At 42.3% G+C, this 22,743-nt stretch overlaps 1 protein-coding gene across 2 annotated transcripts; it reads right to left on the minus strand.

Moving 5' to 3' along the window:
* Positions 1 to 1,205: 1,205 nt before the first annotated feature.
* On the minus strand, positions 1,206 to 18,268 carry LOC124004054 (phosphatidylinositol 5-phosphate 4-kinase type-2 gamma-like). 2 transcript variants are annotated; one of them, XM_046312813.1, is made up of 11 exons: positions 18,047 to 18,268; positions 17,802 to 17,957; positions 17,621 to 17,718; positions 11,540 to 11,636; positions 10,837 to 10,986; positions 9,660 to 9,806; positions 8,772 to 8,810; positions 8,527 to 8,640; positions 8,034 to 8,307; positions 4,614 to 4,717; positions 1,206 to 4,428 (listed from the first exon to the last, which is right to left on the minus strand). In XM_046312813.1, exons 2-11 carry the CDS (start codon positions 17,949 to 17,951, stop codon positions 4,348 to 4,350), a joined length of 1,254 nt encoding a protein of 417 aa, XP_046168769.1. In that variant the 5' UTR covers positions 17,952 to 17,957; positions 18,047 to 18,268; the 3' UTR covers positions 1,206 to 4,347. The 2 variants fall into 2 exon arrangements, with proteins under 2 accessions (XP_046168769.1, XP_046168768.1); XM_046312812.1 differs by having other exon boundaries at positions 17,802 to 18,268.
* Between the last annotated feature and the right edge of the window lie 4,475 nt (positions 18,269 to 22,743).

Consider the following 22,743-nt stretch of genomic DNA (forward strand, 5'->3'; position numbering starts at 1 on the left):
CAGAACCACTCCTTTATTGGGGGTGTCTTGCTAATTGCCTATACTTTCCACCTGTTTTCTATTCCATTTGCACAACAGCAAATGAAACTTATTGTCAATCAGTGTTGCTTCCTAAGTGGACAGTTTGATTTCACAGAAGTGTGATTGACTTGGAGTTGCATTGTGTGTAAGTGTTCCCTTTATTTTTTTGAGCAGTGTATTTGAAATGGTTGCATTTACATTTTTGTTCAGTATACATGACTTTGCAAGCCAGCATAATGTGGCTTGCAAGCCTGATGTGGCCTGTAAACCATAATATTCCTAACGCTACTGTGTTATATGCTGACCAAACCGGCCACGTTACGTGCGCGAGCGTTACAAAATAAATATACACCGTAGGAGGCAGAGAAGAACGGCTCATAATAATGGTTGGAACGGAGGAAATGGTATCAAAACACCTGATGCATTTGATACCATTCCACTCTAGTCATTACCATGAGCCCATTCTCCCCAATTAAGGTGCCACCAACCTCCTGTGATTTACACATATTCAATAATTTCATCCAAACTGCTCCCGGGCATCTGCGTAGCCTGGTGCTAAAATGGAACTTGGTTATATGAGCCCGTTCTATTTTAGACATTTGACTCGCTGTAAGTACTACCTCTCTTATATACCCATTCATTTTTACGAGGATATACCCATGTGGGTGATTGAAAGATGAACGAGGTCCACAGTTGGTAGCGATAATGCACCTTAAATTTGGTTGCCAACCACCATATAAAATCCAAAGATGATGAACAAGAGATTAACCAAAGAAAACAAACTAGGTTTCCCTTTTTATCTGTGGATTAATTGGCAAAGTAGAGAACACACAATTTTCTATGACTTACAAAGCACCATATGTATTTTAGAAAAAGAAAAAAAAGGACAAATTAGCTAGAAACAGCAAGATAGCTAAATGGCCATGAATGTTAATTTAACACTGAAAAGTATGGACCCGTGTAGGCATGGGCCCAGTGTTAAATTTAACACTGTCAGTGTTGATTTAACACTGGATACTTTGCTAGGTCTATGCTTTAAATTACATTACTAATAAAATATGATAAGAACTTCGGGAATACTGTGACTCACCTTACTGTAGGCCTATTAGGATATCTGGATTTATGGGAGAGACAGAACTTCCGAAAATGTAACACAGATAATTTAGTAGATATCAACTCAAACATAGATTTAAAGAAACATTTAATGTAATTTGTACAAATTATATTAGTGAGTGGTTCCTAATTCGTGACCAGATCTTTTATTTCTATGGCTCCGTATCCGTGAGTGTGCATAAAAACAAAATGTAAGGAAGGAATTTTGAAATTATTTATACTTTAACTTTTGATTCTTATGTATATTTACTTTTGATATATACGTATATTTAAAACCAAATACCATTAGGCTTTTACTCAAGTAATATTTTACTGGGTGACTTTCACCGGAGTCATTTTCTATTAAAAATGTATCTTGACTTTACCCAAGTTTGACAATTGGGTACTTTTTTCCACCACTGCCTGTTTGAGATTACCATGAATTGATTTAACGTTTGATTCGTTACGTTAAATCATTCAGTAATGTCTCGAAGAAATGATGGTAATCATCTGTTTTTATCACCAGAAAGAAACTGCTAGCCATTGGTTGCTAACAGCAGAGAACGGCTAGCTAACTGGCAAGCACAAAAACACTTTGTTTGGAAACAAAAACTTTGGGAACAGACCCCTAGAAATCATCTCTAGTGGCGAAAGTAAGAACTGCCGAAAATGCACATAAAAGTGGAGAAAAATGATAGTCAAGTTTTAAAAAAAAGTTGTATTTATAGTGGAATACTAACACAAAATAAACATGACACTGTTTGTAAACGATAACACTGGATGTGAATGCTGGAATTAGACAATTAACTATGCAAATTTGCAAAAACTGTGTGCATTAAGGAGATAGATGCCCGGCTCAAATAGAAGCTTGTTCTAATAAAAGGCAGTTGTGTTCAGTGATTTAAGAAAATAAACACCCCGGCTATTAATTGAAGTTATGGTTTCTCATACAATTTTATTTTGTTTTGACAATATATATGTTGCAATGTAAATGTAACAGTATAACTTTAAACTGTCCCCTCGCCCATACCCGGGCTCGAACCAGGGACCCTCTGCACACATCAACAACAGTCACCCACGAAGCATCGTTACCCATCGCTCCACAAAAGCCGCGGCCCCTGAAGTAGTGGTTCCCCTTGACCTACAAGGTCTCAGAGCAAGTGACGTCATCGATTGAAACACTATTTTAGCGTGCACCACCAACTAAGCAAGCGTTTCACATCAGTTACATAAATACCTGTGTCGTTTTGCCTTTTTGCATAGGAAACATCAAGCTTGTGAAGGAGGGATACACAATTATGATAGCTAGTGACTGAGGATGAAAAACCTGCTGACCACGAGATGTCCTTGTATACCTATATTTACATCAAATGCACTTGATTTTTCATCAGTACTGTGCGAATTACAAGCCCATTCAATCTATTTTGGGGCATCTATAATATTTTTTAATGGTTTATACCTAGCAGGTTGTACTTCAAATCATTTGTCTTCATGAATGGTTTCATGTGTGCTTGGTTGCATACCCCATCTTAAAATGTAAGGCATTTGATATCACAAAGCAGGCTGTATTTCCATTTGTCCTGGATTGTCATTTCTTATTTAGTTAGCCCCACCTCACCCAAGAAATACAAATCCGTTTACAGAGAAAATACATAGATGTCTGTATGTGTCTAACAGATCCATAAGTGTTCTCCAAAATGTCCCAGATATGTCAATATACAAATCATGTGCAATAGTAATAGTTTACACCAGTGCAGCAAGTTAGTGGACTCTATTAAGTACTGTTGAAATTCATTTTATCTGTGGGGATACATTGACACCTAGTAGCGGTCGTATGGTTAATTTCTCCCTAACTATAATTTCACTGTTTGTTTTGATTGGGTAGGTCCCTGAAAACGGCCTCTACTTCTTTGTTGTGCAAGAACTACAAGCCAAATGTCAGAGAAATTGTGGACTAAATATGCAATATATTGAGAAATATTTCTTATTGTTATCCGATACCTGTGTATGTGCAGGAATGTTTGCGTCCCATAGGTTGCAATTTGGTTGTAATGTTGACACATCACCAGAAACGATCAACCATCTTGGACAACACTGGTCCTGCCATGCATGCAAAGCTAGTTAACATGATAACTGGTATACCTTCTTAGCGAACTCAAACAGTATTTTATGTGCACGATGGCACTTAGAGCCTTGTCTCTCATATGGACCTTACTGCCACTACCGGTCGTCTAGCTAGCCACGTAGCCACCAGGGTTGCATCGGTTTCCAATGGACTTGAATACAGCTTGTTAGCTAACGCTAGCTAGCTAATGACGATAAACCTTCGTCATGGGTCTGCAAATCAAGCAAATGGTACTTAACTCATGACAAAATCATTGACATTGTAGTGGTTTTGTTTTTTCTTAGTGACATTGCGAATATCATATTTTTGCAATTTAATTCCGATTTAACTAGCCATATATCTAATCTGGGTTCGGCATGAGAAAATGAATGAGACATACTGCGAGAATTTGCGCACTCACAGATACCGAGCCTGAGAAATAAAAGATCCGCTCACGGATTTAGGAGCCACTCCCAATATATTAAGATACATCAGTGATTTCAAAAGACTTAAAGGAATTGCTCCACTTTGTTTTGATTTAAAGAAATCTAGGCAAAGCAGGACATCGATCAGTCTTTCTAAAATACCAGTCCAGTGTGTGTGTCCATAAATTAATAGCCATCGCTGCGGTCACTCCTTCCTTTTGTGCCTCCATCCAGTCAGAATCAGCTGGAAGAGCATACCACAAAGACAACGCTCTCTCTCTCTTCCCATCGTCACCGAAGCCATTCAAACGCACTCTGTTGTCAGACTTCCACAGCGAATAGAATTCTGCCAGGTCTCCAAAATTCCAGTCAACCAGAACTCGAGGCATGTGACGATGTAGTTTCTCTCGTGTTCCACAGGTGGCAAAGCTAGTACCAATAGTCTTTTTTTAAACTTCAATTAAATAAATATCTTTAAAAAACGGTATATTTCTTAGTTAATATACTGTATATTTGCTCTGTAGTTATCTATATACAAAATCATCTACTTGAATTGATTCATGAAATCAAAAAGCAGTGTCGTTAAATATTAGAATCAAATACAGTGTCTGTTAGATAATGAATTGTAACAACAAGGTACTAAATGGGGAGTTTTTTCGTATCGAGTCGGCCATGGTACTGTAGATGTAGCTGTTTTCTGGTAAACTAGGCAAAGATCTTAGCAATGAACTCACGGAACCTCTTTGCGTACTGCTCGGGGTGAACGGTGGAGATTTCTGCTCCAGACTAGGAATCACAAAAACACAACATGTCAAATACAGATATTGTTAAAATCAACAACTAACTTTTCAGATAGAAAACATCTTGAAAAACAATTGAAAAATGTGGGTATTTCCTACCCCCTAAAAGTTTCTAAAGTACAGTTCCAAATGTATACTCAACTCTATTGCAAGCATCTGTGTGTCACTCACCCCATGTTTGACGGTCTTGGCAGCATGAGCAGCTTTCTTCTTGGTGTCATAGTGAGTCAGGACGTCAATCAGACCCATGAAGTACACCTCCCTCTGGGGTGCACCTACAGCAGCAAGACAAGGCTATCACACAGTGGATAGACAATGATCACTCCCCCACTGACTGAGGTATACAGGTACTGTATACGGCTTAATATAGTATGAGACAAATCCTAACCGTATTTGGATGCATATGATACAAATATCACACAAATCTCTCATTGACACATTGATGCAGTATCAAGTAAGTAAGTCATGGGTCTCTCAGGTTAGGATTGTGCCCACAAGTTCATTATTCCTCATCACTGTGTCTAAAGGATAATCAACAGGAGTCTATGCGTTCTATGGAAAATAATGAACAACGTAGAAGGATCTGCATAGAGCCACAAGTTAACTAGCAGCATACCACCCTGAATCCTACTGCTGGCTTGCTTCTGAAGCTAAGCAGGGTCAGTCCCTGGATGGGAAACCAGCTGCTGCTGGAGGTGTTGGGGGGCCAGTAGGAGGCACTCTTTCCTCTGGTCAAAAAATGCCCCTTGGCAGTGACTGCCCTGTGTAGGGTGCTGTCTTTCAGATGGGATGTTAAATAATATAATAATAATATATGCCATTTAGCAGACGCTTTTATCCAAAGCGACTTACAGTCATGTGTGCATACATTCTACGTATGGGTGGTCCCGGGGATTGAACCCACTACCCTGGCGTTACAAGCGCCATGCTCTACCAACTGAGCTACAGAGGACCGCACGTGTGTCCTGACTCTCTGAGGTCATTAAAGAACCCATGGCATTTACTGTAAGAGTAGGGGTGTTAACCCCAGTGTCCTGGCTAAATTCCCAAGCTGTCCATCATGGTCACCTAATCATCCCCAGCTTACAATTGTCTCATTCATCCCCCCTCCTCTCCCCTGTAACTATTCCCCAGGTTGTTGCTGTAAATGAGAATGTGTTCTCAGTCAACTTACCTGGTAAAATAAAAAAGTTGATTATACCTTGGCTATAATATAACACATTTGCCGGGCAATTCCTACAATGCGGTGGCATTTGTACCTCAAATTTAGGAAGAAAAGAAATATACATTTTTGTATTCTATCAGAAAAACATATTGGTCAAGCTCAGGCACTTAACGGTGAACATTTGAACAGGATTTTAACTTCTCTATCAAACATATTTTGTCTATAATTTAGCCTAACAGGGTGGACATTTATGAGTGGGACATACAGACTAACAACATGAAACATGGAAAAATAGATACAACTAAGTGTTTCTAGTTATCTAGCTTTGCACCATAGTTTTCCCACCAAAGAAATTATGACACTTCTTGAATGTGGTGCCATTGTAGGAAGAGGTCGTTTTCTTAAATGGAATATTACAAAAAACTTACAGGGTGATAAGTGATAGAGAGACACAGAAAATCTTAAATAAAATGATAAATACAATAATCATGAAAAAACACTAATGACGAAAAAGACTAACTATGACTATAAAATCATGAAGAAAGATTTGAAACATTTTATTTTATGGCTTATATTTCTTGTAGAAGTAAATAACATCTGGAGACATGGCCAAAATGCCTACATTCACTGACAAAAAGTGTTTAAAATGCAGAAAATTCCCTTTCAGGATCCATATTTTGGTGTTAAGGTAAATGACACCTGATCTTATATTTAAAGCCTTTTGGAATCCAAATTTTATACTAAATAAGAACTGATATTTCCTGGGGACAGAAAAGGAACCGCATATTAGGAATGACCCTGCCGCTAGAAATGTGAAGTAGCTAGCAAGTTTACTAGATAGCGACAGTAGTTAGTAACCAAACAGACTTGCTAGTTTAGCTAACCGAACCATCACTCATAGTTTGCTATTATTAAAATCTAAATCAACAAGGCCAGTAATGTTTTCAATTTGACTTTTGCTTTCAAAAGCACCTCAAACATTACCATAAGAATGAACTACAGTCACTGAATTCTACCGTGCAAATATACTGTGTGTTATTTAAGTGACAATGCCCGAGAAGCCAGTGTTTTTAGGATATATTGGCACAAGTTGTTAGGCCCGAGAAAATCGGCAATATATCCTCCAGCTTCGAGGGCATTATCACTTTTATACAACGGACTACCAACATATTCAAATAATGACTGACATATTTTCATTAAAAATGTTATTTTGATGAATTTATTCATACTCTTTCATCCTTCCACAATATATAGTCCCAACACAAATCTAGGTTTGCTACCCAAGCCAGCTGGTCATTTGTTCTATCAGTTAGGTTTCCAAAGACGCGACCCAGTCGTTCAGTCTTTTTGTTCTCCATCTACGGACACGACCCCGTCGTTCGTTCTAAATGTTCTATTGCCATACTGGCTGGCAACGTTCTTATCCCATGCTTGCTAGCCAATTTACAGTCACGTCAAACAGTGCAGCCAGAATAACAACAGTAGCTGCATTTGCATTTGTTTAAGCTGTTTTCTAGTGACATTTATTTAGATACATCCATAAGAATGAGCAAATGAGGTGTGATTTCACCTGGCATAGAACATGTGCTCTCTTATCAGGACACTGTTCTTCAGAGGAGCTAGCCAACAACACAGTTAACACAATCACTTCAAACTGAAGCAGGAAAGACTGCAAACTTTGTTTCTTTTTACCTTTTTTTCAATTGACATTTCTTTGTATACATCCATAAAAATGATGCCAGCTGATTCATTATTTCAACTGGCTGAGAAACGGTGCCTGCCTGTCTATCTTCTCGACACGTTCATTACTATGGGACAGCTGGAGATCGAATTTGATTACTGAAACAATGTTGCAAATGTCAGAGAGACAGACAGCAAGGTTTATACAAATGTCCATTGTTGAAAACGAAATGTTAGTCTAAAAGAAATGTGAGATAATGTCTAGATGTGTTTTAAAGTGATGATCATGTTTAGAAATTGTCTGGCAGGGCTGATGAGACAATGGATTGCACAGTCAGATGGAACAGAATAAATAGGCATTTAATGTCATAGATGTAGCCGGTGGTAACTCATGGTATAGACACCGGCTAGAATGAGGTTAACCAATCAGCATTAGAACCACTATTTGTATAAAAGGAAAGAATGCCCTTCAAGCCAATCAGAAACAACTATTCAACAATGCCATGGTTTATATCAATGTATCCAATAGTTAGATCATCAATTCCCATACAAAACATCCAAGACATCAAAAAAGAAACCATTCCTCTTTGAATCATTGTTCTGATCACCTACAAAATTCACTAGTTGGGGCTCAGAACTAAATAGAACGTAATTTGTCATCCCAGCAATATGCCTAAAAATCTGCCATCTTGGTCAGGAAAACTTTAATTCTAGAAGTTAATTATAGGATCTCTATGGGGACTCACCCACAGCACTCTGAATGGCGTAGACGTCTACATAAGGGTCAAACTCCCCGGGCCCCAGGGGTTTAAAGGAGTTCATGTAGCCAGCGATGCCCTCAGGGGAGGTGCCATAGGAGCCCACAGTAGGAGCAGGAGTCAGGCTGTTCTCCTCCTCCTCCTCGTCCTCCGCATCATAATCATCATACGACTCCTCCTCCAGCTCCTCCTCCTCCACCCGGCCCACATCGTGGATCCCCAGCAGCAGGCTGTAGTCCATGATCCTCAGATGCACCAGGAACTGGAGAGAGAAAAAGAGCGAGAGAGAAAGGGAGACACACACACAGAAGAAAAGACAAACATAGTACAGTTAGCCAATTACAACAGCTCAGTCACATTTGTCTGTTCATCTTTCCTCCCGCTCAACCCACTCTGGGGCATTCCTCTCAGCCAGCCACTCTGCACTGATGCATATTATACTGCTGTGCAACTGATGCTGTGCCATGTCTCGGACACTCACCTCCACGTCTCTATTGAGCTTGTCCATGATCCTCTCCTTCTCCTCCTCACTCACATAAACCTTCTGCATGTTATTCCTGAAGTCCACATCTTTGTAGGTGGGCAACTCTTTCTCCTGAAAACACAACGAGAAAGAGGGGAAAGGGAGCAAGTCAATAAGAGAACCACTTTGGATCTACATGTTGATCAATTTCAAAATATCCCACAACTCACTTTGGAAAATAAATCCATTTGCTATGATCTTACCTTTTCCTTTAAACTCGCTTCACGGGACACCAGAGACCCCTGATAAAAGAACACATTCTGTTTACAAACCTGCCTGTTACCAATTATCCTGCAGAGGGCGCTGTAGGACTATTTCCCAGCTTGTGTTACTTGTTTATGTCTGGCTGACACCGCAGAGACTGGCTCGCTGCAATTATTAGTGGCTATTTACTTGTTTCCCATTTAGTATCCATTTGATACTTGTTACTGTGTTATAACCTTCACCATCTACTGGTCGATTACAGTCATTGTTGTGCCTTACTTTGTAATAGCCTACTATATCTATTATCATATACAGTTATTAGCTATGGTTGCTATTACTCATCACTGCAATGTATTATCATATACAGTCCTTCATATTGAGCTATTCCAGTTCTATGCCATTACAGTGTTGAACCTCATTCATACCCATTTGTTACTCTGCTATAGTCATTGTAGCCTATATGTTTATATTCATTATTCCCTTTCAGAGCCGGGTTGCTTTCTTTCACTGAAAGTAATTACATCTATGGTGTAACTGAGCAAAACTACTGTGGACAGAATGGGTAACGACACCAGTATACCATCTAGTGGTCCGTCTGTGTGAGAGCATAATCTCAATATAACCACATTATTGTAAGTAGACTGACTTTATCCTGAGCCCAAACCAGTAACATACCTCATATCCACAACATGGAACATCATAGAACTGATGATGAGTGACCTGAATATATGGGCTAAATGTGGTTACATAATTTGAAAAAACCCAAATGTGGTTGCACTCAAAATATCCTAAACATGATGTATTGAAAAAGTGTATAGGACTTTCTTTATGACTACTGCTGATGCAAAAAGATATTTTATAAAATAATGTGATTGATCGATTGATACCTTAAGGTCGTACTTCCTGTGAACGTTGAGCCTGTGGCTGAACATGTTCCTCATAACGATGAGGTAGGTGTCCTCACTCTCCACGGTCACCCGGTACATGGCCAGAAACTGAGGCAGCAGCGTGCTGCCGTGACACGTCACTATGTGCTGGCAGAGAGGGAGAAGCAGGGACGATGTGGGTGAGGTGATCAAGAGCTTAATGAAGTATGCAGTTATTTTATTTAAGTGTGATGCTGCATCTGTATATGAGATTGCTTCTCAACTCCAGTACAGGACGTGCAGAGCATTGTTCCAGGACTACCTTGCCTGATGACTCCTTGCTTTCCCTAGTCCAGCTGGCCGTGCTGCTGCTCCAGTTTCAACTGTTCTGCCTGCGGCTTTGGAACCCTGACCTGTTCACCGGACGTGCTACCTGTCGCAGACCTGCTTTTTTCAACTCTCTAGAGACAGCAGGAGCGGTAGAGATACTCTGAATGATCAGCTATGAAAAGCCAACTGACATTTACTCCTGAGGTGCTGACACGTTGCACCCTTGACAACTACTGTGATTATTATTATTATTTCACCATGCTGGCCATCTATGAACATTTGAACATCTTGGTCATGTTCTGTTATAATCTCCACCCGGCACAGCCAGAACGAGGACTGGCCACCCCTCATAGCCTGGTTCCTCTCTAGGTTTCTTCCTAGGTTCTGGCCTTTCTAGGCAGTTTTTCCTAGGCACAGTACTTCTACACCTGCATTGCTTGCTGTTTGGGGTTTTAGGCTGGGTTTCTGTACAACACTTTTGAGATATCAGCTGATGTAAGAAGGGCTTAATCAATAAATTCAATGATTGAAATAATCACTAATTGAGTCAGCTGCATAGCATGTTAGCAGACACACATAGAATTCCAGTCCTTGCGCTAATGCTAGTTAGCATTGGCTTGCAAAACTACATCCAACTTTCTTCTTACTGGACACAAAGACATAAAAATGGTATCCACGAGTTCATCTGACTGGGGGAGTAGATAAAGGGCCTCATTGCCGAAATATCACTTTTAATGCTGAGTTGGAACAAAAGCTTAAAACACCCATTTCCAGAGTCTCCAGGACCAGCTTTGCACTCTCACTGTTGCACAGTTGTGTACTAAAGGGAATAGGTTGCCAGATGGGAATAGGGTGTCAGTGTTGTTACCTGGTGATATTCAGATAGGATGTTGTGCATGTCCTCCACTTCCTCACTGGAGATCTGTTTCAGTTTCAGGGTGCGATCATATGATGTCAGCAGCAGCCCCACTCCATGACCATCCCCGTCCTTCACCGGAGGGCTGCGTGCCAGAGAAGCCTTGGTATCAGAGGGGATATGGAGTTAAGAGAAGTGCAACAGCCACCAATAATATCTAAAAACCTTTCCTTTGTTTGTGTTATGGAAAACATTTTAAATCTCGGTACATAAAGAGTATGGTTAACCACAAAATCTAACTTTGACAGATGTTTTCATGACTGAAACAAATTAAAATGTGGAGTTTATGTTTTTCTAACACAGCATCAAAACAGATGGTAGATGCATCTCTTAGAAGAAAATTGGGATATGACTGATTAAACGGACATCGGACCAGTAAAATTCCATCACCTTTGAATGGCAACTCTCCCCCAAAATCACACGAGTCCCTATTAATGCCACATAACCTGTGACAATGAAAATCGACAGACACCACTATGTGAGAACATGCAGTGAACACACAGACCTTACCTACCAACCAATCCATGCAAATATTATGCCAACCTCATGCAAATTTAAAACTGCCCCATTCAATCCTACCCCCTTTCTAGTAGGCCATCAAAGCCACAGAGCTTATAAAGACTCACCATGTTGGCCTGTGTGTGGGTATTCATACCTGATAATCCAGATCCTCGATTCCAAAGCGCTCTCGGAGATTGCGGAACACCTGTGGACAATACTCTTTAAACTTGAAATGTCCTGGAAGATTCTCTCTGTAGAGAAACAAATAATAGAGATCAAAAGTGTAAATATTGATGTTTATTACAGCTTTATATTATTTTGGGGGATTTCCGATCATACAAGTAGAACGAATGGGGATGCCTCTTCTACTCATTCTAATTCTACGGGTTTTATAAGGTTAGGCCTATATGAATTCAACATTCACAAACATAAAGGCTATAATTCTACATATTGTAGACAAACATGAGAAACACCAGAACCAGACTTCAACTTAATGACCTGATGCACTACACCTATTAACCACGAGGACATGGATATCATTTGGCCTCTATTTCTGCATGTTGTTTTGCATCTCCCTCTTTCCCTCTCCTCTCCCTACTTGAGGCAGGAATTTCACACTTCATTGTTCAGAAACGGGACAACACGCTTCTAATCATTCTCCCAAGTGCTTTCAGCTGTGTACTACAACTTAGGGAGGAAAGCAGAGAAGAGAACAGACTGTAAATACAAGGATCGGAATGAGCAACTTGTACAACTGAGCTCAATAACTGATTAATATTATGAATAGTGTATTGAAGAATAATCTGAGGACAAGCTCAAATCAATTATATTGTTGCAACCACCACTGTGCAATAACCATTTTGGATGAGTAGGTTTTGCAGTCTATGGGCTACTGTAAAAATATCATTGCTATAATAATTGGATTAATAATAGAGGACGGCATTTCTGAGGACATCTGATTGATATTACGATATCTGAACCACTGTGCCTATCATTCCAAAATTATTTCAAAGGACTTTCTCATTCTTGTGCAAATGTAAAAGAATCCATACAAAGTAAAGTGGGAGCAATCCTTCACCAGGGCCTGAATTCCTGACCAGATTAAAGGATTGGAAAACTCTACCAAATCTCATTGAGGTTTATACAGTTTACGGTCTCTGCCTAAGAAACATGCAGGACCCCACTGTACAATAACAACACAAAATGAGACATCAGAGCTGCCAATCTCTGGCCTTTGACAAATACAAGAATACACTTTATTTTTATTAGACTCATCTCTGTCACTTCTGTGTGTCTCTCTCTCTCTCACACACACACACACACACACACTCTCTCTGTGTGTCCGATTCCTTTCACATTCCTTTCAGTGGACATGTCATCGTGAGTCTAATTGCGCTGTCTACTTAGCCATTGAGCGTCATGGTGCTTGTGTGAGCTGAGCCACACCAAGAGATTAAACAATCCCTGCTCTGGTCCACACACAGGACATTTCTTTCTCTTTTAGAATAGTATGAGCACTTTACTGTAAATCCTCCTCCTTAAAAACCTGCAAGACTCCAAAGCTCTCACTAATGCTTTAGGTAGCAGTGTTTCCCACAAACACTCCCTCTCTCATCTCTGCACAGAAATACAGCTTCATACGTAGTGCTCGCCTTAGACAAACCTATCTTCTAATATGCAATTATTGCTAGAACAGAAAATTGGTTTGTGGCAAAGATCAGGGCCGGTTCCAGGCATAAGCAACATAAACGATATCTTAGGTCCACGTAGGTCCACGTTGCGGCCCCCTTTTTTTTAAACATGTTTTTTTTTTTAGGAACTCAGTCGGGGTCTCATCTTACTAAGAATAGTAGAATAAACCGTGTGAAATTCCATAATTTGGTTGTGCATCAGCAGTTTCTCTCTTGTTATGTCAGTCACTGACTGTCACTCAATGTCAGCCAACAATGTTTAGACTGGTAGTTTTTTACATTTGTAGTAAATATGACCGAAAACTGACTGGACAAGCAGCAAACGTGCTCCAGGGGGCTCCCATTGATTTTGTTTGTAATTTTCACTCAGATATCATAATAACATGACACAAGACTCTACACAATTTGTAGAATTGCAGGAAATTAGCTTTAAAACGTGCAAAAATGTATCCCACATCATGGCAAAATTTGTATATTTGCAGGAAATTAGCAGTAAGTGCAATTGTATGCGCTCTGCCCCTTGGCAAAATGTGTAGAATTGGGTAAAACCTTGACTTAAAAAAGGTCCAATGCATCTGTTTTTTTAAAATCTCACTATCAAATAATTTCAGGGTAACAATGAAGTACCTTACTGTGATTGTTTTACCATTTTAATTTAAAACATTGAAAAATAGCTTGAGTAAATGTCATTGAGAGCATCCTAATTGTTGCATCACTGCCTGGTATGGCAACTGCTCGGCCTCTGACCCGCAAGGCTCAGAGGTAGTGCGTACAGCCCAGTACATCACCGGAGCCAAGCTTCCTCGCATCCAGGACCTCTATACCAGGCGGTGTCAGGGGAAGGACCTAAAAATTGTCAAAGACTCCAGCCACCCTAATCATAGACTGTTCTCTCTGCTAACGCATGGAAGCAGTACCGGAGCGCCAAGTCATTGTCCAAGGGGATTCTAAACAGCTTCTACCCCTAAGCCATAAGACTCCTGAACATCTAATCAAATGGCTACACATACTTTACCACCACAGACAGCTGCTGGCACTAAGACCGCACTCAGTCAGCTGTATAAGGAAATAAGGCAAAAGGAAACCACTCACCCAGAGGTGGCGCTCCTAGTGGCCGGAGACATAATACAGGGAAACTTAAATCAGTTCTACCAAATTTCTATCAACATGTTAAATGTGCAACCAGAATTTAAAAAATCTAGATCACCTGTACTCCACACACAGAGATGTGTACAAAGCTCTCCCTCGCCCTCCATTTGGTAAATCCGACCACAATTCTATCCTCCTGATTCCTGCTTACAAGCAAACATTAAAGCAGGAAGCACCAGTGACTCGCTCTATAAAAAAAGGGGTCAGATGAAGCAGATTCTAAACTACAGGACTGTTTTGCTATCAAAGACTGGAACATGTTCCAGGATTCTTACGATGGCATTGAGGAGTACACAACATCAATCACTGGCTTTATCAATAAGTGCATCGAGGACATCGTCCCCACAGTGACTGTACGTACATACCCCAACCAGAAGTCATGGATTACAGGCAACATTCACACTGAGCTAAAGGGTAGAGCTGCCGCTTTCAAGGTGCGGGACTATAACCCGGAAGCTTACAAGAAATCCTGCTATGCCCTGCGACGAACCATCAAACAGGCAAAGCGTCAATACAGGGCTAACATTGAATCATACTACACCGGCTCCAACGCTCGTCTTATGTGGCAGCGCTTGCAAACTATTACAGACTACAAAGGGAAGCACAGCCGCGAGCTGCCCAGTGACATGAGCCTACCAGATGAGCTAAATCACTTCTATGCTCGCTTCGAGGCAAGCAACACTGAGGCATTGCATGTTCCGGACGACTGTGTGATCACGCTCTCCGTAGCAGACGCGAGTAAGACCTTTAAACAGGTCAACATACACAAGGCCATGGGGCCAGACGGATTACCAGGACGTGTACTCCGGGCATGTGCTGACCAACTGCCAGGTGTCTTCACTGACATTTTTTTCTTTCTGTTTTTTGTGTGCGAATTTTTACCCCCTTTTTCTCCCCAATTTCAGGGTATCCAGTTGTTAGTAGCTACCAACTTATCGCTGCAACTCCTGTACGGGCTCGGGAGAGACGAAGGTTGAAAGTCATGCATCCTCCGATACACAACCCAACCAAGCCGCACTGCTTCTTAACACAGCGCGCATCCAACCCGGAAGCCAGCCGCATCAGTGTGTCGGAGGAAACACCATGCACCTGGCAACCTTGGTTAGCGTGCACTGCGCACGACCCGCCACAGGAGTCGCTAGTGCGCCCTGATTGAATCTGTAATACCAACATGTTTCAGGCAGACCACCATAGTCCCTGTGCACAAGAACACAAAGGCAACCTGCCTAAATGACTACAGACCCATAGCATTCACGTCCGTAGCCATGAAGTGCTTTGAAAGGTTGATCATGGCTCACATCAACACCATTAACCCAGAAACCCTAGACCCCCTCCAATTTGCATAGCGCCCAAACAGATCCACAGATGATGCAATCTTTATTGCGCTCAACACTGCCCTTTCCCACCTGGACAAAAGGAACACCTATGTGAGAATGCTATTCATTGACTACAGCTCAGCGTTCAACACCATAGTGCTCTCAAAGCTCATCACTAAGCTAGGGATCCTGGGACTAAACATCTCCCTCTGCAACTGGATCTTGGACTTCCTGACCGTCCGTCCCCAGGTGGTGAGGGTAGGTAGCAACACATCTGCCACGCTGATCCTCAACACTGGAGCTCCACAGGGGTGATTGCTCAGTCCCCTCCTGAACTCCCTGTTCACCCACGACTCCAACACCATCATTAAGTTTGCAGACGACACAACAGTGGTAGGCCTGATCACCGACAACGACGAGACAGCCTATAAGGAGGAGGTCAGAGACCTGGCCAGGTGGTGCCAGAATAACAACCTATCCCTCAACGTAACTAAGACTAAGGAGATGATTGTGGACTACAGGAAGAGGAGGACCGAGCACTCCCCCATTCTCATCGACAGGGCTGTAGTGGAGCAGGTTGAGAGAGTCAAGTCCCTTGGTGTCCACATCAACAACAAACTAGAATGGTCCAAACACACCAAGACAGTCGTGAAGAGGTCATAACAAAGCCTATTCCCCCCTCAGGAAATTAAAAAGATTTGGCATGGGTCCCGAGATCCTCAAAAGGTTCTACAGTTGCAACATCGAGAGCATCCTGGTCGCATCACTGCCTGGTACTGCAATTGCTCGGCCTCCGACCGCAAGACACTACAGAGGGTAGTGCGTATGGCCCAGTACATCACTGGGGCTAAGCTGCCTGGCATCCAGGACCTGTACATCAGGCGGTGTCAGAGGAAGGCCCTAAAAATGGTGAAAGATCCCGGCCACCCCAGTCATAAACTGTCCTCTCTACTACTGCATGGCAAGCGGTAATGGAGTGCCAAGTCTAGGACAAAAAGGCTTCTCAACAGTTTCTACTCTCAAGCCATAAGACTCATGAACAGGTAATGGCTACCCAGACTATTTGTGTGCGACCCCCCCCCCAACCCCTCTTTTTACGCTGCTGCTACTCTTTTTATCATATATGCATAGTCACTTTAACTATACCTTCATGTACATACTACCTCAATTGGGCCTACCAATCTGCATTGTGTCCCGCCACCCGTCAACCCCTCTTTTACGCTACTGCTACTCTCTGTTCATCATATATGCAGTCACTTTAACCATATCTACATGTACATACTACCTCAATCAGCCTGACTAACAAGTGTCTGTATGTAGCCTCGCTACTTTTATAGCCTCGCTACTGTATAGAGTCTGTCTTTTTACTGTTATTTTTATTTCTTTACTTACCTATTGTTCACCTAACACCTTCTTTGCACTATTGATTAGAGCCTGTAAGTAAGCATTTCACTGTAAGGTGAAACCTGTTGTATTTGGCGCATGTGACAAACCCAATTTGATTTGATTTGAATTTCTCAAGCGAGAATTTTGCTAGGACTGTCTGGGAGTGATCTGCATGGGGAGGGGAAAACTGAAAAGTAGCTATTGTTGTCAGAGAGGTTTGGAACTCTTATTGGTCTATTAAACTAATTTACCGCGTGGTGCTGTCATAATGGAAGGCCAATAATCCATCCCACCAAAACAGGCTGAAATTTCAGCTGGTCTTTTCAAATAGCTGTTACACTAATAGGCCATTATCATCATGTTCTCAGTTACACAGTATTATTCCAACCTTAGTGTGTAAAATAACATTTTTGATTGAGGTAGGCCTTTAAAACAACACCATTCACTCTACGCCCCATGGATAAATGTGTACAATTCAAGGAAATGAATTTTAAAACTAAAAGGGCCACCAAATCTTGCTTAGGGCCCCCGAAAGGCTAGAGCCTGCCCTGGCAGAGATTGTGTGACAAATTTGGAACAATTGAATCAAGAAGGGGATTTATAAATCAGATTACATGATTAACTCTCCACTTGAGCAAGGATCAATATATCTATTTTTTACGGAGTTATATGGAGTCTAGTAAAGTAGCCTACTTGTTGAAGAGATGGTTGTTGACTTTGATCTTGGTATTGGCTTTGAAGTCATCAGGAAGCAGCATGACGGGGACAGGCACCTGGACCAGGTCATTAATCTGCAGATAGTGGATACGTTACACTGTTAGAACACACACAATAATACTAATAATCAACAAAAACATTGATTTAATCGACGTACCGAGTGATTAACTCCCCACATAAGGACGCTTAGAATAGGGTCACTGGCTCGGAACACCTCCACTTTCTGCTGTACAAAATGTTTCTTCTTTGTCTTCGTTTTGGGAGCCAGGATACTCAAAGGGCTCGAACTGGCACCCGGAGAAGCCATTGCGCGCTTAAAGTACAATAAACAATAGTCTGAGTTGGCTGCAATGAAGAGCAGCGGACAAAAAAAAGTTGTTGATTTTGTTTACATGAATTCACCTTTGGTTTGGTGTTGTTATTCGGTCCCAAGTTTGTGACGCTGCCACGATAAAACTCCTTCAATGACTCCCTGGTTTTATTATTTCCTTTTGCCTTCTTAAGTGACTCTGTTGCCCCAATAGTCGCCGAAAAACAAACTCAGATCACATTAAAGACACTCGCCATCATCTAGCATCACCTACCCAGTGCCCAGTTGACAGGTGCGCAACGATTTTAGCGCTCGCGCACTCCGCCCACAAATGCAGCAACATCAAATCTAATTTTATTCGTCACATGCCTCGTAAACAACAGGTGTGGACTAACAGGGAAAAGTTTGTTTTACGGGAACTTCCCAACCATGCAGAGAGAAGGAAACTAGAGAAAGTAAAACAATCAATAATACATGTAATAATAGATACACCATGAGTAACAATAACTTGGATACAAGGGGTAGCCGTACCGAGTTGATGTTTCAAAACAAGTTCTTGCAAAAATGCTCACTACAGATAGTCCGGGTAGCTATTTGACTAACTATTTAGCTATTTAGTCTTATTGCTTGGGGGTTGAAGCTGTTCAGGGTCCTGTTAGTTCTATACTTGGTGCAGTCTATGACTTGGGTGCTGGAGTTTTAATTTAATTTTTAATTTAGGGCCTTCCTCTGACACCGCCTGGCAGGGAGCTCCTTCCCAGTGATGCCAAGTAAGTTGCCATACCAAGCGGTGATGCTGCCAGTCATGGTACAGCAGTATAACTTATTTAGATTTTTAAAATCATTTATTTAATTGTTTTACTTTCTTTTTTGAGGATCTGATAGCCCTTGCCAAATTGTTTGAGCCTCCCGAGGAGGATGAGGAGTTGTTGTGCCCTCTTCGCGACTGTGTTGGTGTGTTTGGACCATTCTAGAGCCTTAGTGATGTGGACACTGAGGAACTTGAAGCTCTCAACCCGCTCCACTGCAGCCTCGATGATGTGAATTGGGGCGTGCTCGGCCCTCCATTTTCTGTAGTCCACAATCGGCTCCTTTGTCTTGCTGACGTTGAGGGAGAGGTTGTTGAACATCTTGGCCATGTTCTGTTATAATCTCCACCCGGCACAGCCAGAAGAGGACTGGCCACCCCACATTGCCTGGTTCCTCTCTAGGTTTCTTCCTAGGTTTTGGCCTTTCTAGGGAGTTTTTCCTAGCCACCGTGCTTCTACACCTGCATTGCTTGCTGTTTGAGGTTTTAGTCTGGGTTTCTGTACAGCACTTTGAGATATCAGCTGATGTACGAAGGGCTATATAAATACATTTGATTTGATTGGATTTGTCATGGCACCACACTGCCCTCCTCCCTATATGCTTTCTCATCATCAACTTTGAACAGGGAATACAGGATGAGACCAAGCAGGCACCCCTGAGGGGCCCTCTTGTTGAAGGTCAGTGTGGCAGATGTGTTGTTGGCTACCCTCACCACCTGGTGGCTTCCTGTCCAGGATCCAGTTGTAGAGGGAGGTGTTCAGTCCCAAGTTCCTTAGCTTAGCTTGGAGAGCACCATTGTTGTTTAACGCTGAGCTGTAGTCAATGAACAGCATTCTCACATAGGTGTTCCTTTTGTCCAAGTGGGAAAGGGCCGCGTGGAGTGCAATAGAGATTGCGACATCTGTGGATCTGTTGGTGCTCTATGCAAATTGGAGTGGCTCCAGGGTGTCTGGGATGATGGTGTTGATGTGAGCCATGACCAGAATTTGAAAGCATTTCATAGCTACAGATGTGAGTGCTACAGGGCGATAGTCATTCAGACAGGTTACCTTTGCGTTCTTGGGCACAGCGACTGGTGGTCTGCTTGAAACAGACTGGGTAAGGGAGAGGAGGAAAATGTCAGTAAAGACACTTGCCATCTGGTCAGCACATGCTCTGAGTACGCGTCCTGGTAATCCATATGGCCCTGTGGCTTTGTGAATGAGCCGGTGTAGTAGGATTCGATCTCAGTCCTCTATTGAAGCTTTTCCTGTTTGAATGTTCGACAGAGGGTGTCCCGCACAGGAGGTTGGTGGCACCTTAATTGGGTAGGATAGGCTCGTGGTAATAGCTGGAGTGGAATTGTACCAAATACAGCAAAAACATGGTTTACGTGTGTTACATGCCATTCCATTCACTCCATCCCAGCCATTATTATGAGCCGCCCTCCCCTCAGCAGCCTCCACTGGTATTCCGCTCAGTGTGGATGTTGGCTGTAATCCATGACTTCTGGTTGGGGTATATACAGTGGGGAGAACAAGTATTTGATACACTGCCGATTTTGCAGGTTTTCCTACTTACAAAGCATGTAGAGGTCTGTATTTTTTTAATCATAGGTACACTTCGACTGTGAGAGACAGAATCTAAAACAAAAATCCAGAAAATCACATTGTATTCCGTCTCGCTTTTTCGCCTCTAGTTGCACAGGTGACATGCTGGTAGAAATCAGTTAAAACGGATTTGAGTTATCCTGCATTAAAATCCCTGGCCACCAGGAGTGCCACCTCTGGCTGAGCTATTTCTTATTTAGTTATGGCCCTATACAGTTCGTTGAGTGTGGTCTTCGTGCCAGCATCGGTTTGTGGCAGTAAATAGACAGCTAAGAAAATTCTAGATATATTATAGATACTCTCTTGATAAATAGTATGGTCTACAGATTATCATGAGGTATTCTAACGCAGGCGGGCCTCTTCTAACGCAGGCGGGCCTCTTCGAAAGCCAAGTCAACAAACAGGTCACTGACCATCCCACCGTACCTTCTCCGCTATGCAATCCGGTTTCCGAGCCGGTCACGGGTGCACCTCAGCCACACTCAAGGTACTAAACGACATCATAACCGCCATCGATAAAAGACAGTACTGTGCAGCCGTCTTCATCGACCTTGCCAAGGCTTTCGACTCTGTCAATCACCATATTCTTATCGGCAGACTCAGTAGCCTCGGTTTTTCGGATGACTGCATTGCCTGGTTCACCAATTACTTTGCAGACAGAGTTCAGTGTGTCAAATCGGAGGGCATGCTGTCCAGGCCTCTGGCAGTCTCTATGGGGGTGCGACAGGGTTCAATTCTCGGGCCGACTCTTTTCTCTGTATATATCAATGATGTTGCTTTAACGGCATTCGTCTGTTGAATGAAGAGAGTCTGACCGAAATGCAGCGTGTAGGTTACTCATGACTTTAATGAACTGAATCGCGGTACATGAAATAACTGAAACTAAATACAAAAACAACAGAACGGAACGTGAAACTAATTACAGCCTATCTGGTGACTACAACACAGAGACAGGTACAAACACCCACAAAATACAAAGCGAACTCAGGCTACCTAAATACGGTTCCCAATCAGAGACAACGATAAGCACCTGACTCTAATTGAGAATCGCCTCAGGCAGCCAAGCCTATACCACACCCCTAATCAGCCACGATCCCAAATAATACAAACCCCAATACGAAACACAACATATAAACTCATGTCACACCCTGGCCTACCCAAACATATAACAAAAACACAAAATACAATGACCAAGGCGTGACAGTTGCTCTTGCTGCGGGCGATTCCCTGATCCACCTCTACGCAGACGACACCATGCTATATACTTTCGGCCCGTCATTGGACACTGTGCTATCTAACCTCCAAACGAGCTTCAATGCCATACAACACTCCTTCCGTGGCCTCCAACTGCTCTTAAACGCTAGTAAAACCAAATGCATGCTTTTCAACCGATCGCTGCCTGCACCCGCATGCCCGACTAGCATCACCACACTGGATGGTTCCGACCTTGAATATGTGGACACCTATAAGTACCTAGGTGTCTGGCTAGACTTCAAACTCTCCTTCCAGACCCATATCAAACATCTCCAATCGAAAATCAAATCAAGAGTCGGCTTTCTATTCCGCAACAAAGCCTCCTTCACTCACGCTGCCAAGCTTACCCTAGTAAAACTGACTATCCTACCGATCCTCGACTTCGGCGATGTCATCTACAAAATTGCTTCCAACACTCTACTCAGCAAACTGGATGCAGTTTATCACAGTGCCATCCGTTTTGTCACTAAAACACCTTATACTACCCACCACTGCGACTTGTATGCTCTAGTCGGCTGGCCCTCGCTACATATTCGTCGCCAGACCCACTGGCTCCAGGTCATCTACAAGGCCATGCTAGGTAAAGCTCCGCCTTATCTCAGTTCACTGGTCACGATGGCAACACCCATCCATAGCACGCGCTCCAGCAGGTGTATCTCACTGATCATCCCTAAAGCCAACACCTCATTCGGCCGCCTTTCGTTCCAGTACTCTGCTGCCTGTGACTGGAACGAATTGCAAAAATCTCTGAAGTTGGAGACTTATCTCCCTCACCAACTTCAAACATCAGCTATCTGAGCAGCTAACCGATCGCTGCAGCTGTACATAATAGTCTATTGGTAAATAGCCCACCCATTTTCCCCTTCCTCATCCCCACAGTTTTTATTTATTTACTTTTCTGCTCTTTTGCACACCTATATCTCTACCTGTACATGACCATCTGATCATTTATCACTCAAAATTGCAAAATTGTAATTATTCACCTACCTCCTCATGCTTTTTGCACACAATGTATATAGATTCCACATTTTTTTTTCCTACTGTGTTATTGACTTGTTAATTGTTTACTCCATGTGTAACTCTGTGTTGTCTGTTCACACTGCTATGCTTTATCTTGGCCAGGTCGCAGTTGCAAA

Source organism: Oncorhynchus gorbuscha, linkage group LG18 (genome assembly GCF_021184085.1).
Source record: "Oncorhynchus gorbuscha isolate QuinsamMale2020 ecotype Even-year linkage group LG18, OgorEven_v1.0, whole genome shotgun sequence".
Classification (NCBI taxonomy): Eukaryota; Metazoa; Chordata; class Actinopteri; order Salmoniformes; family Salmonidae; genus Oncorhynchus; species Oncorhynchus gorbuscha.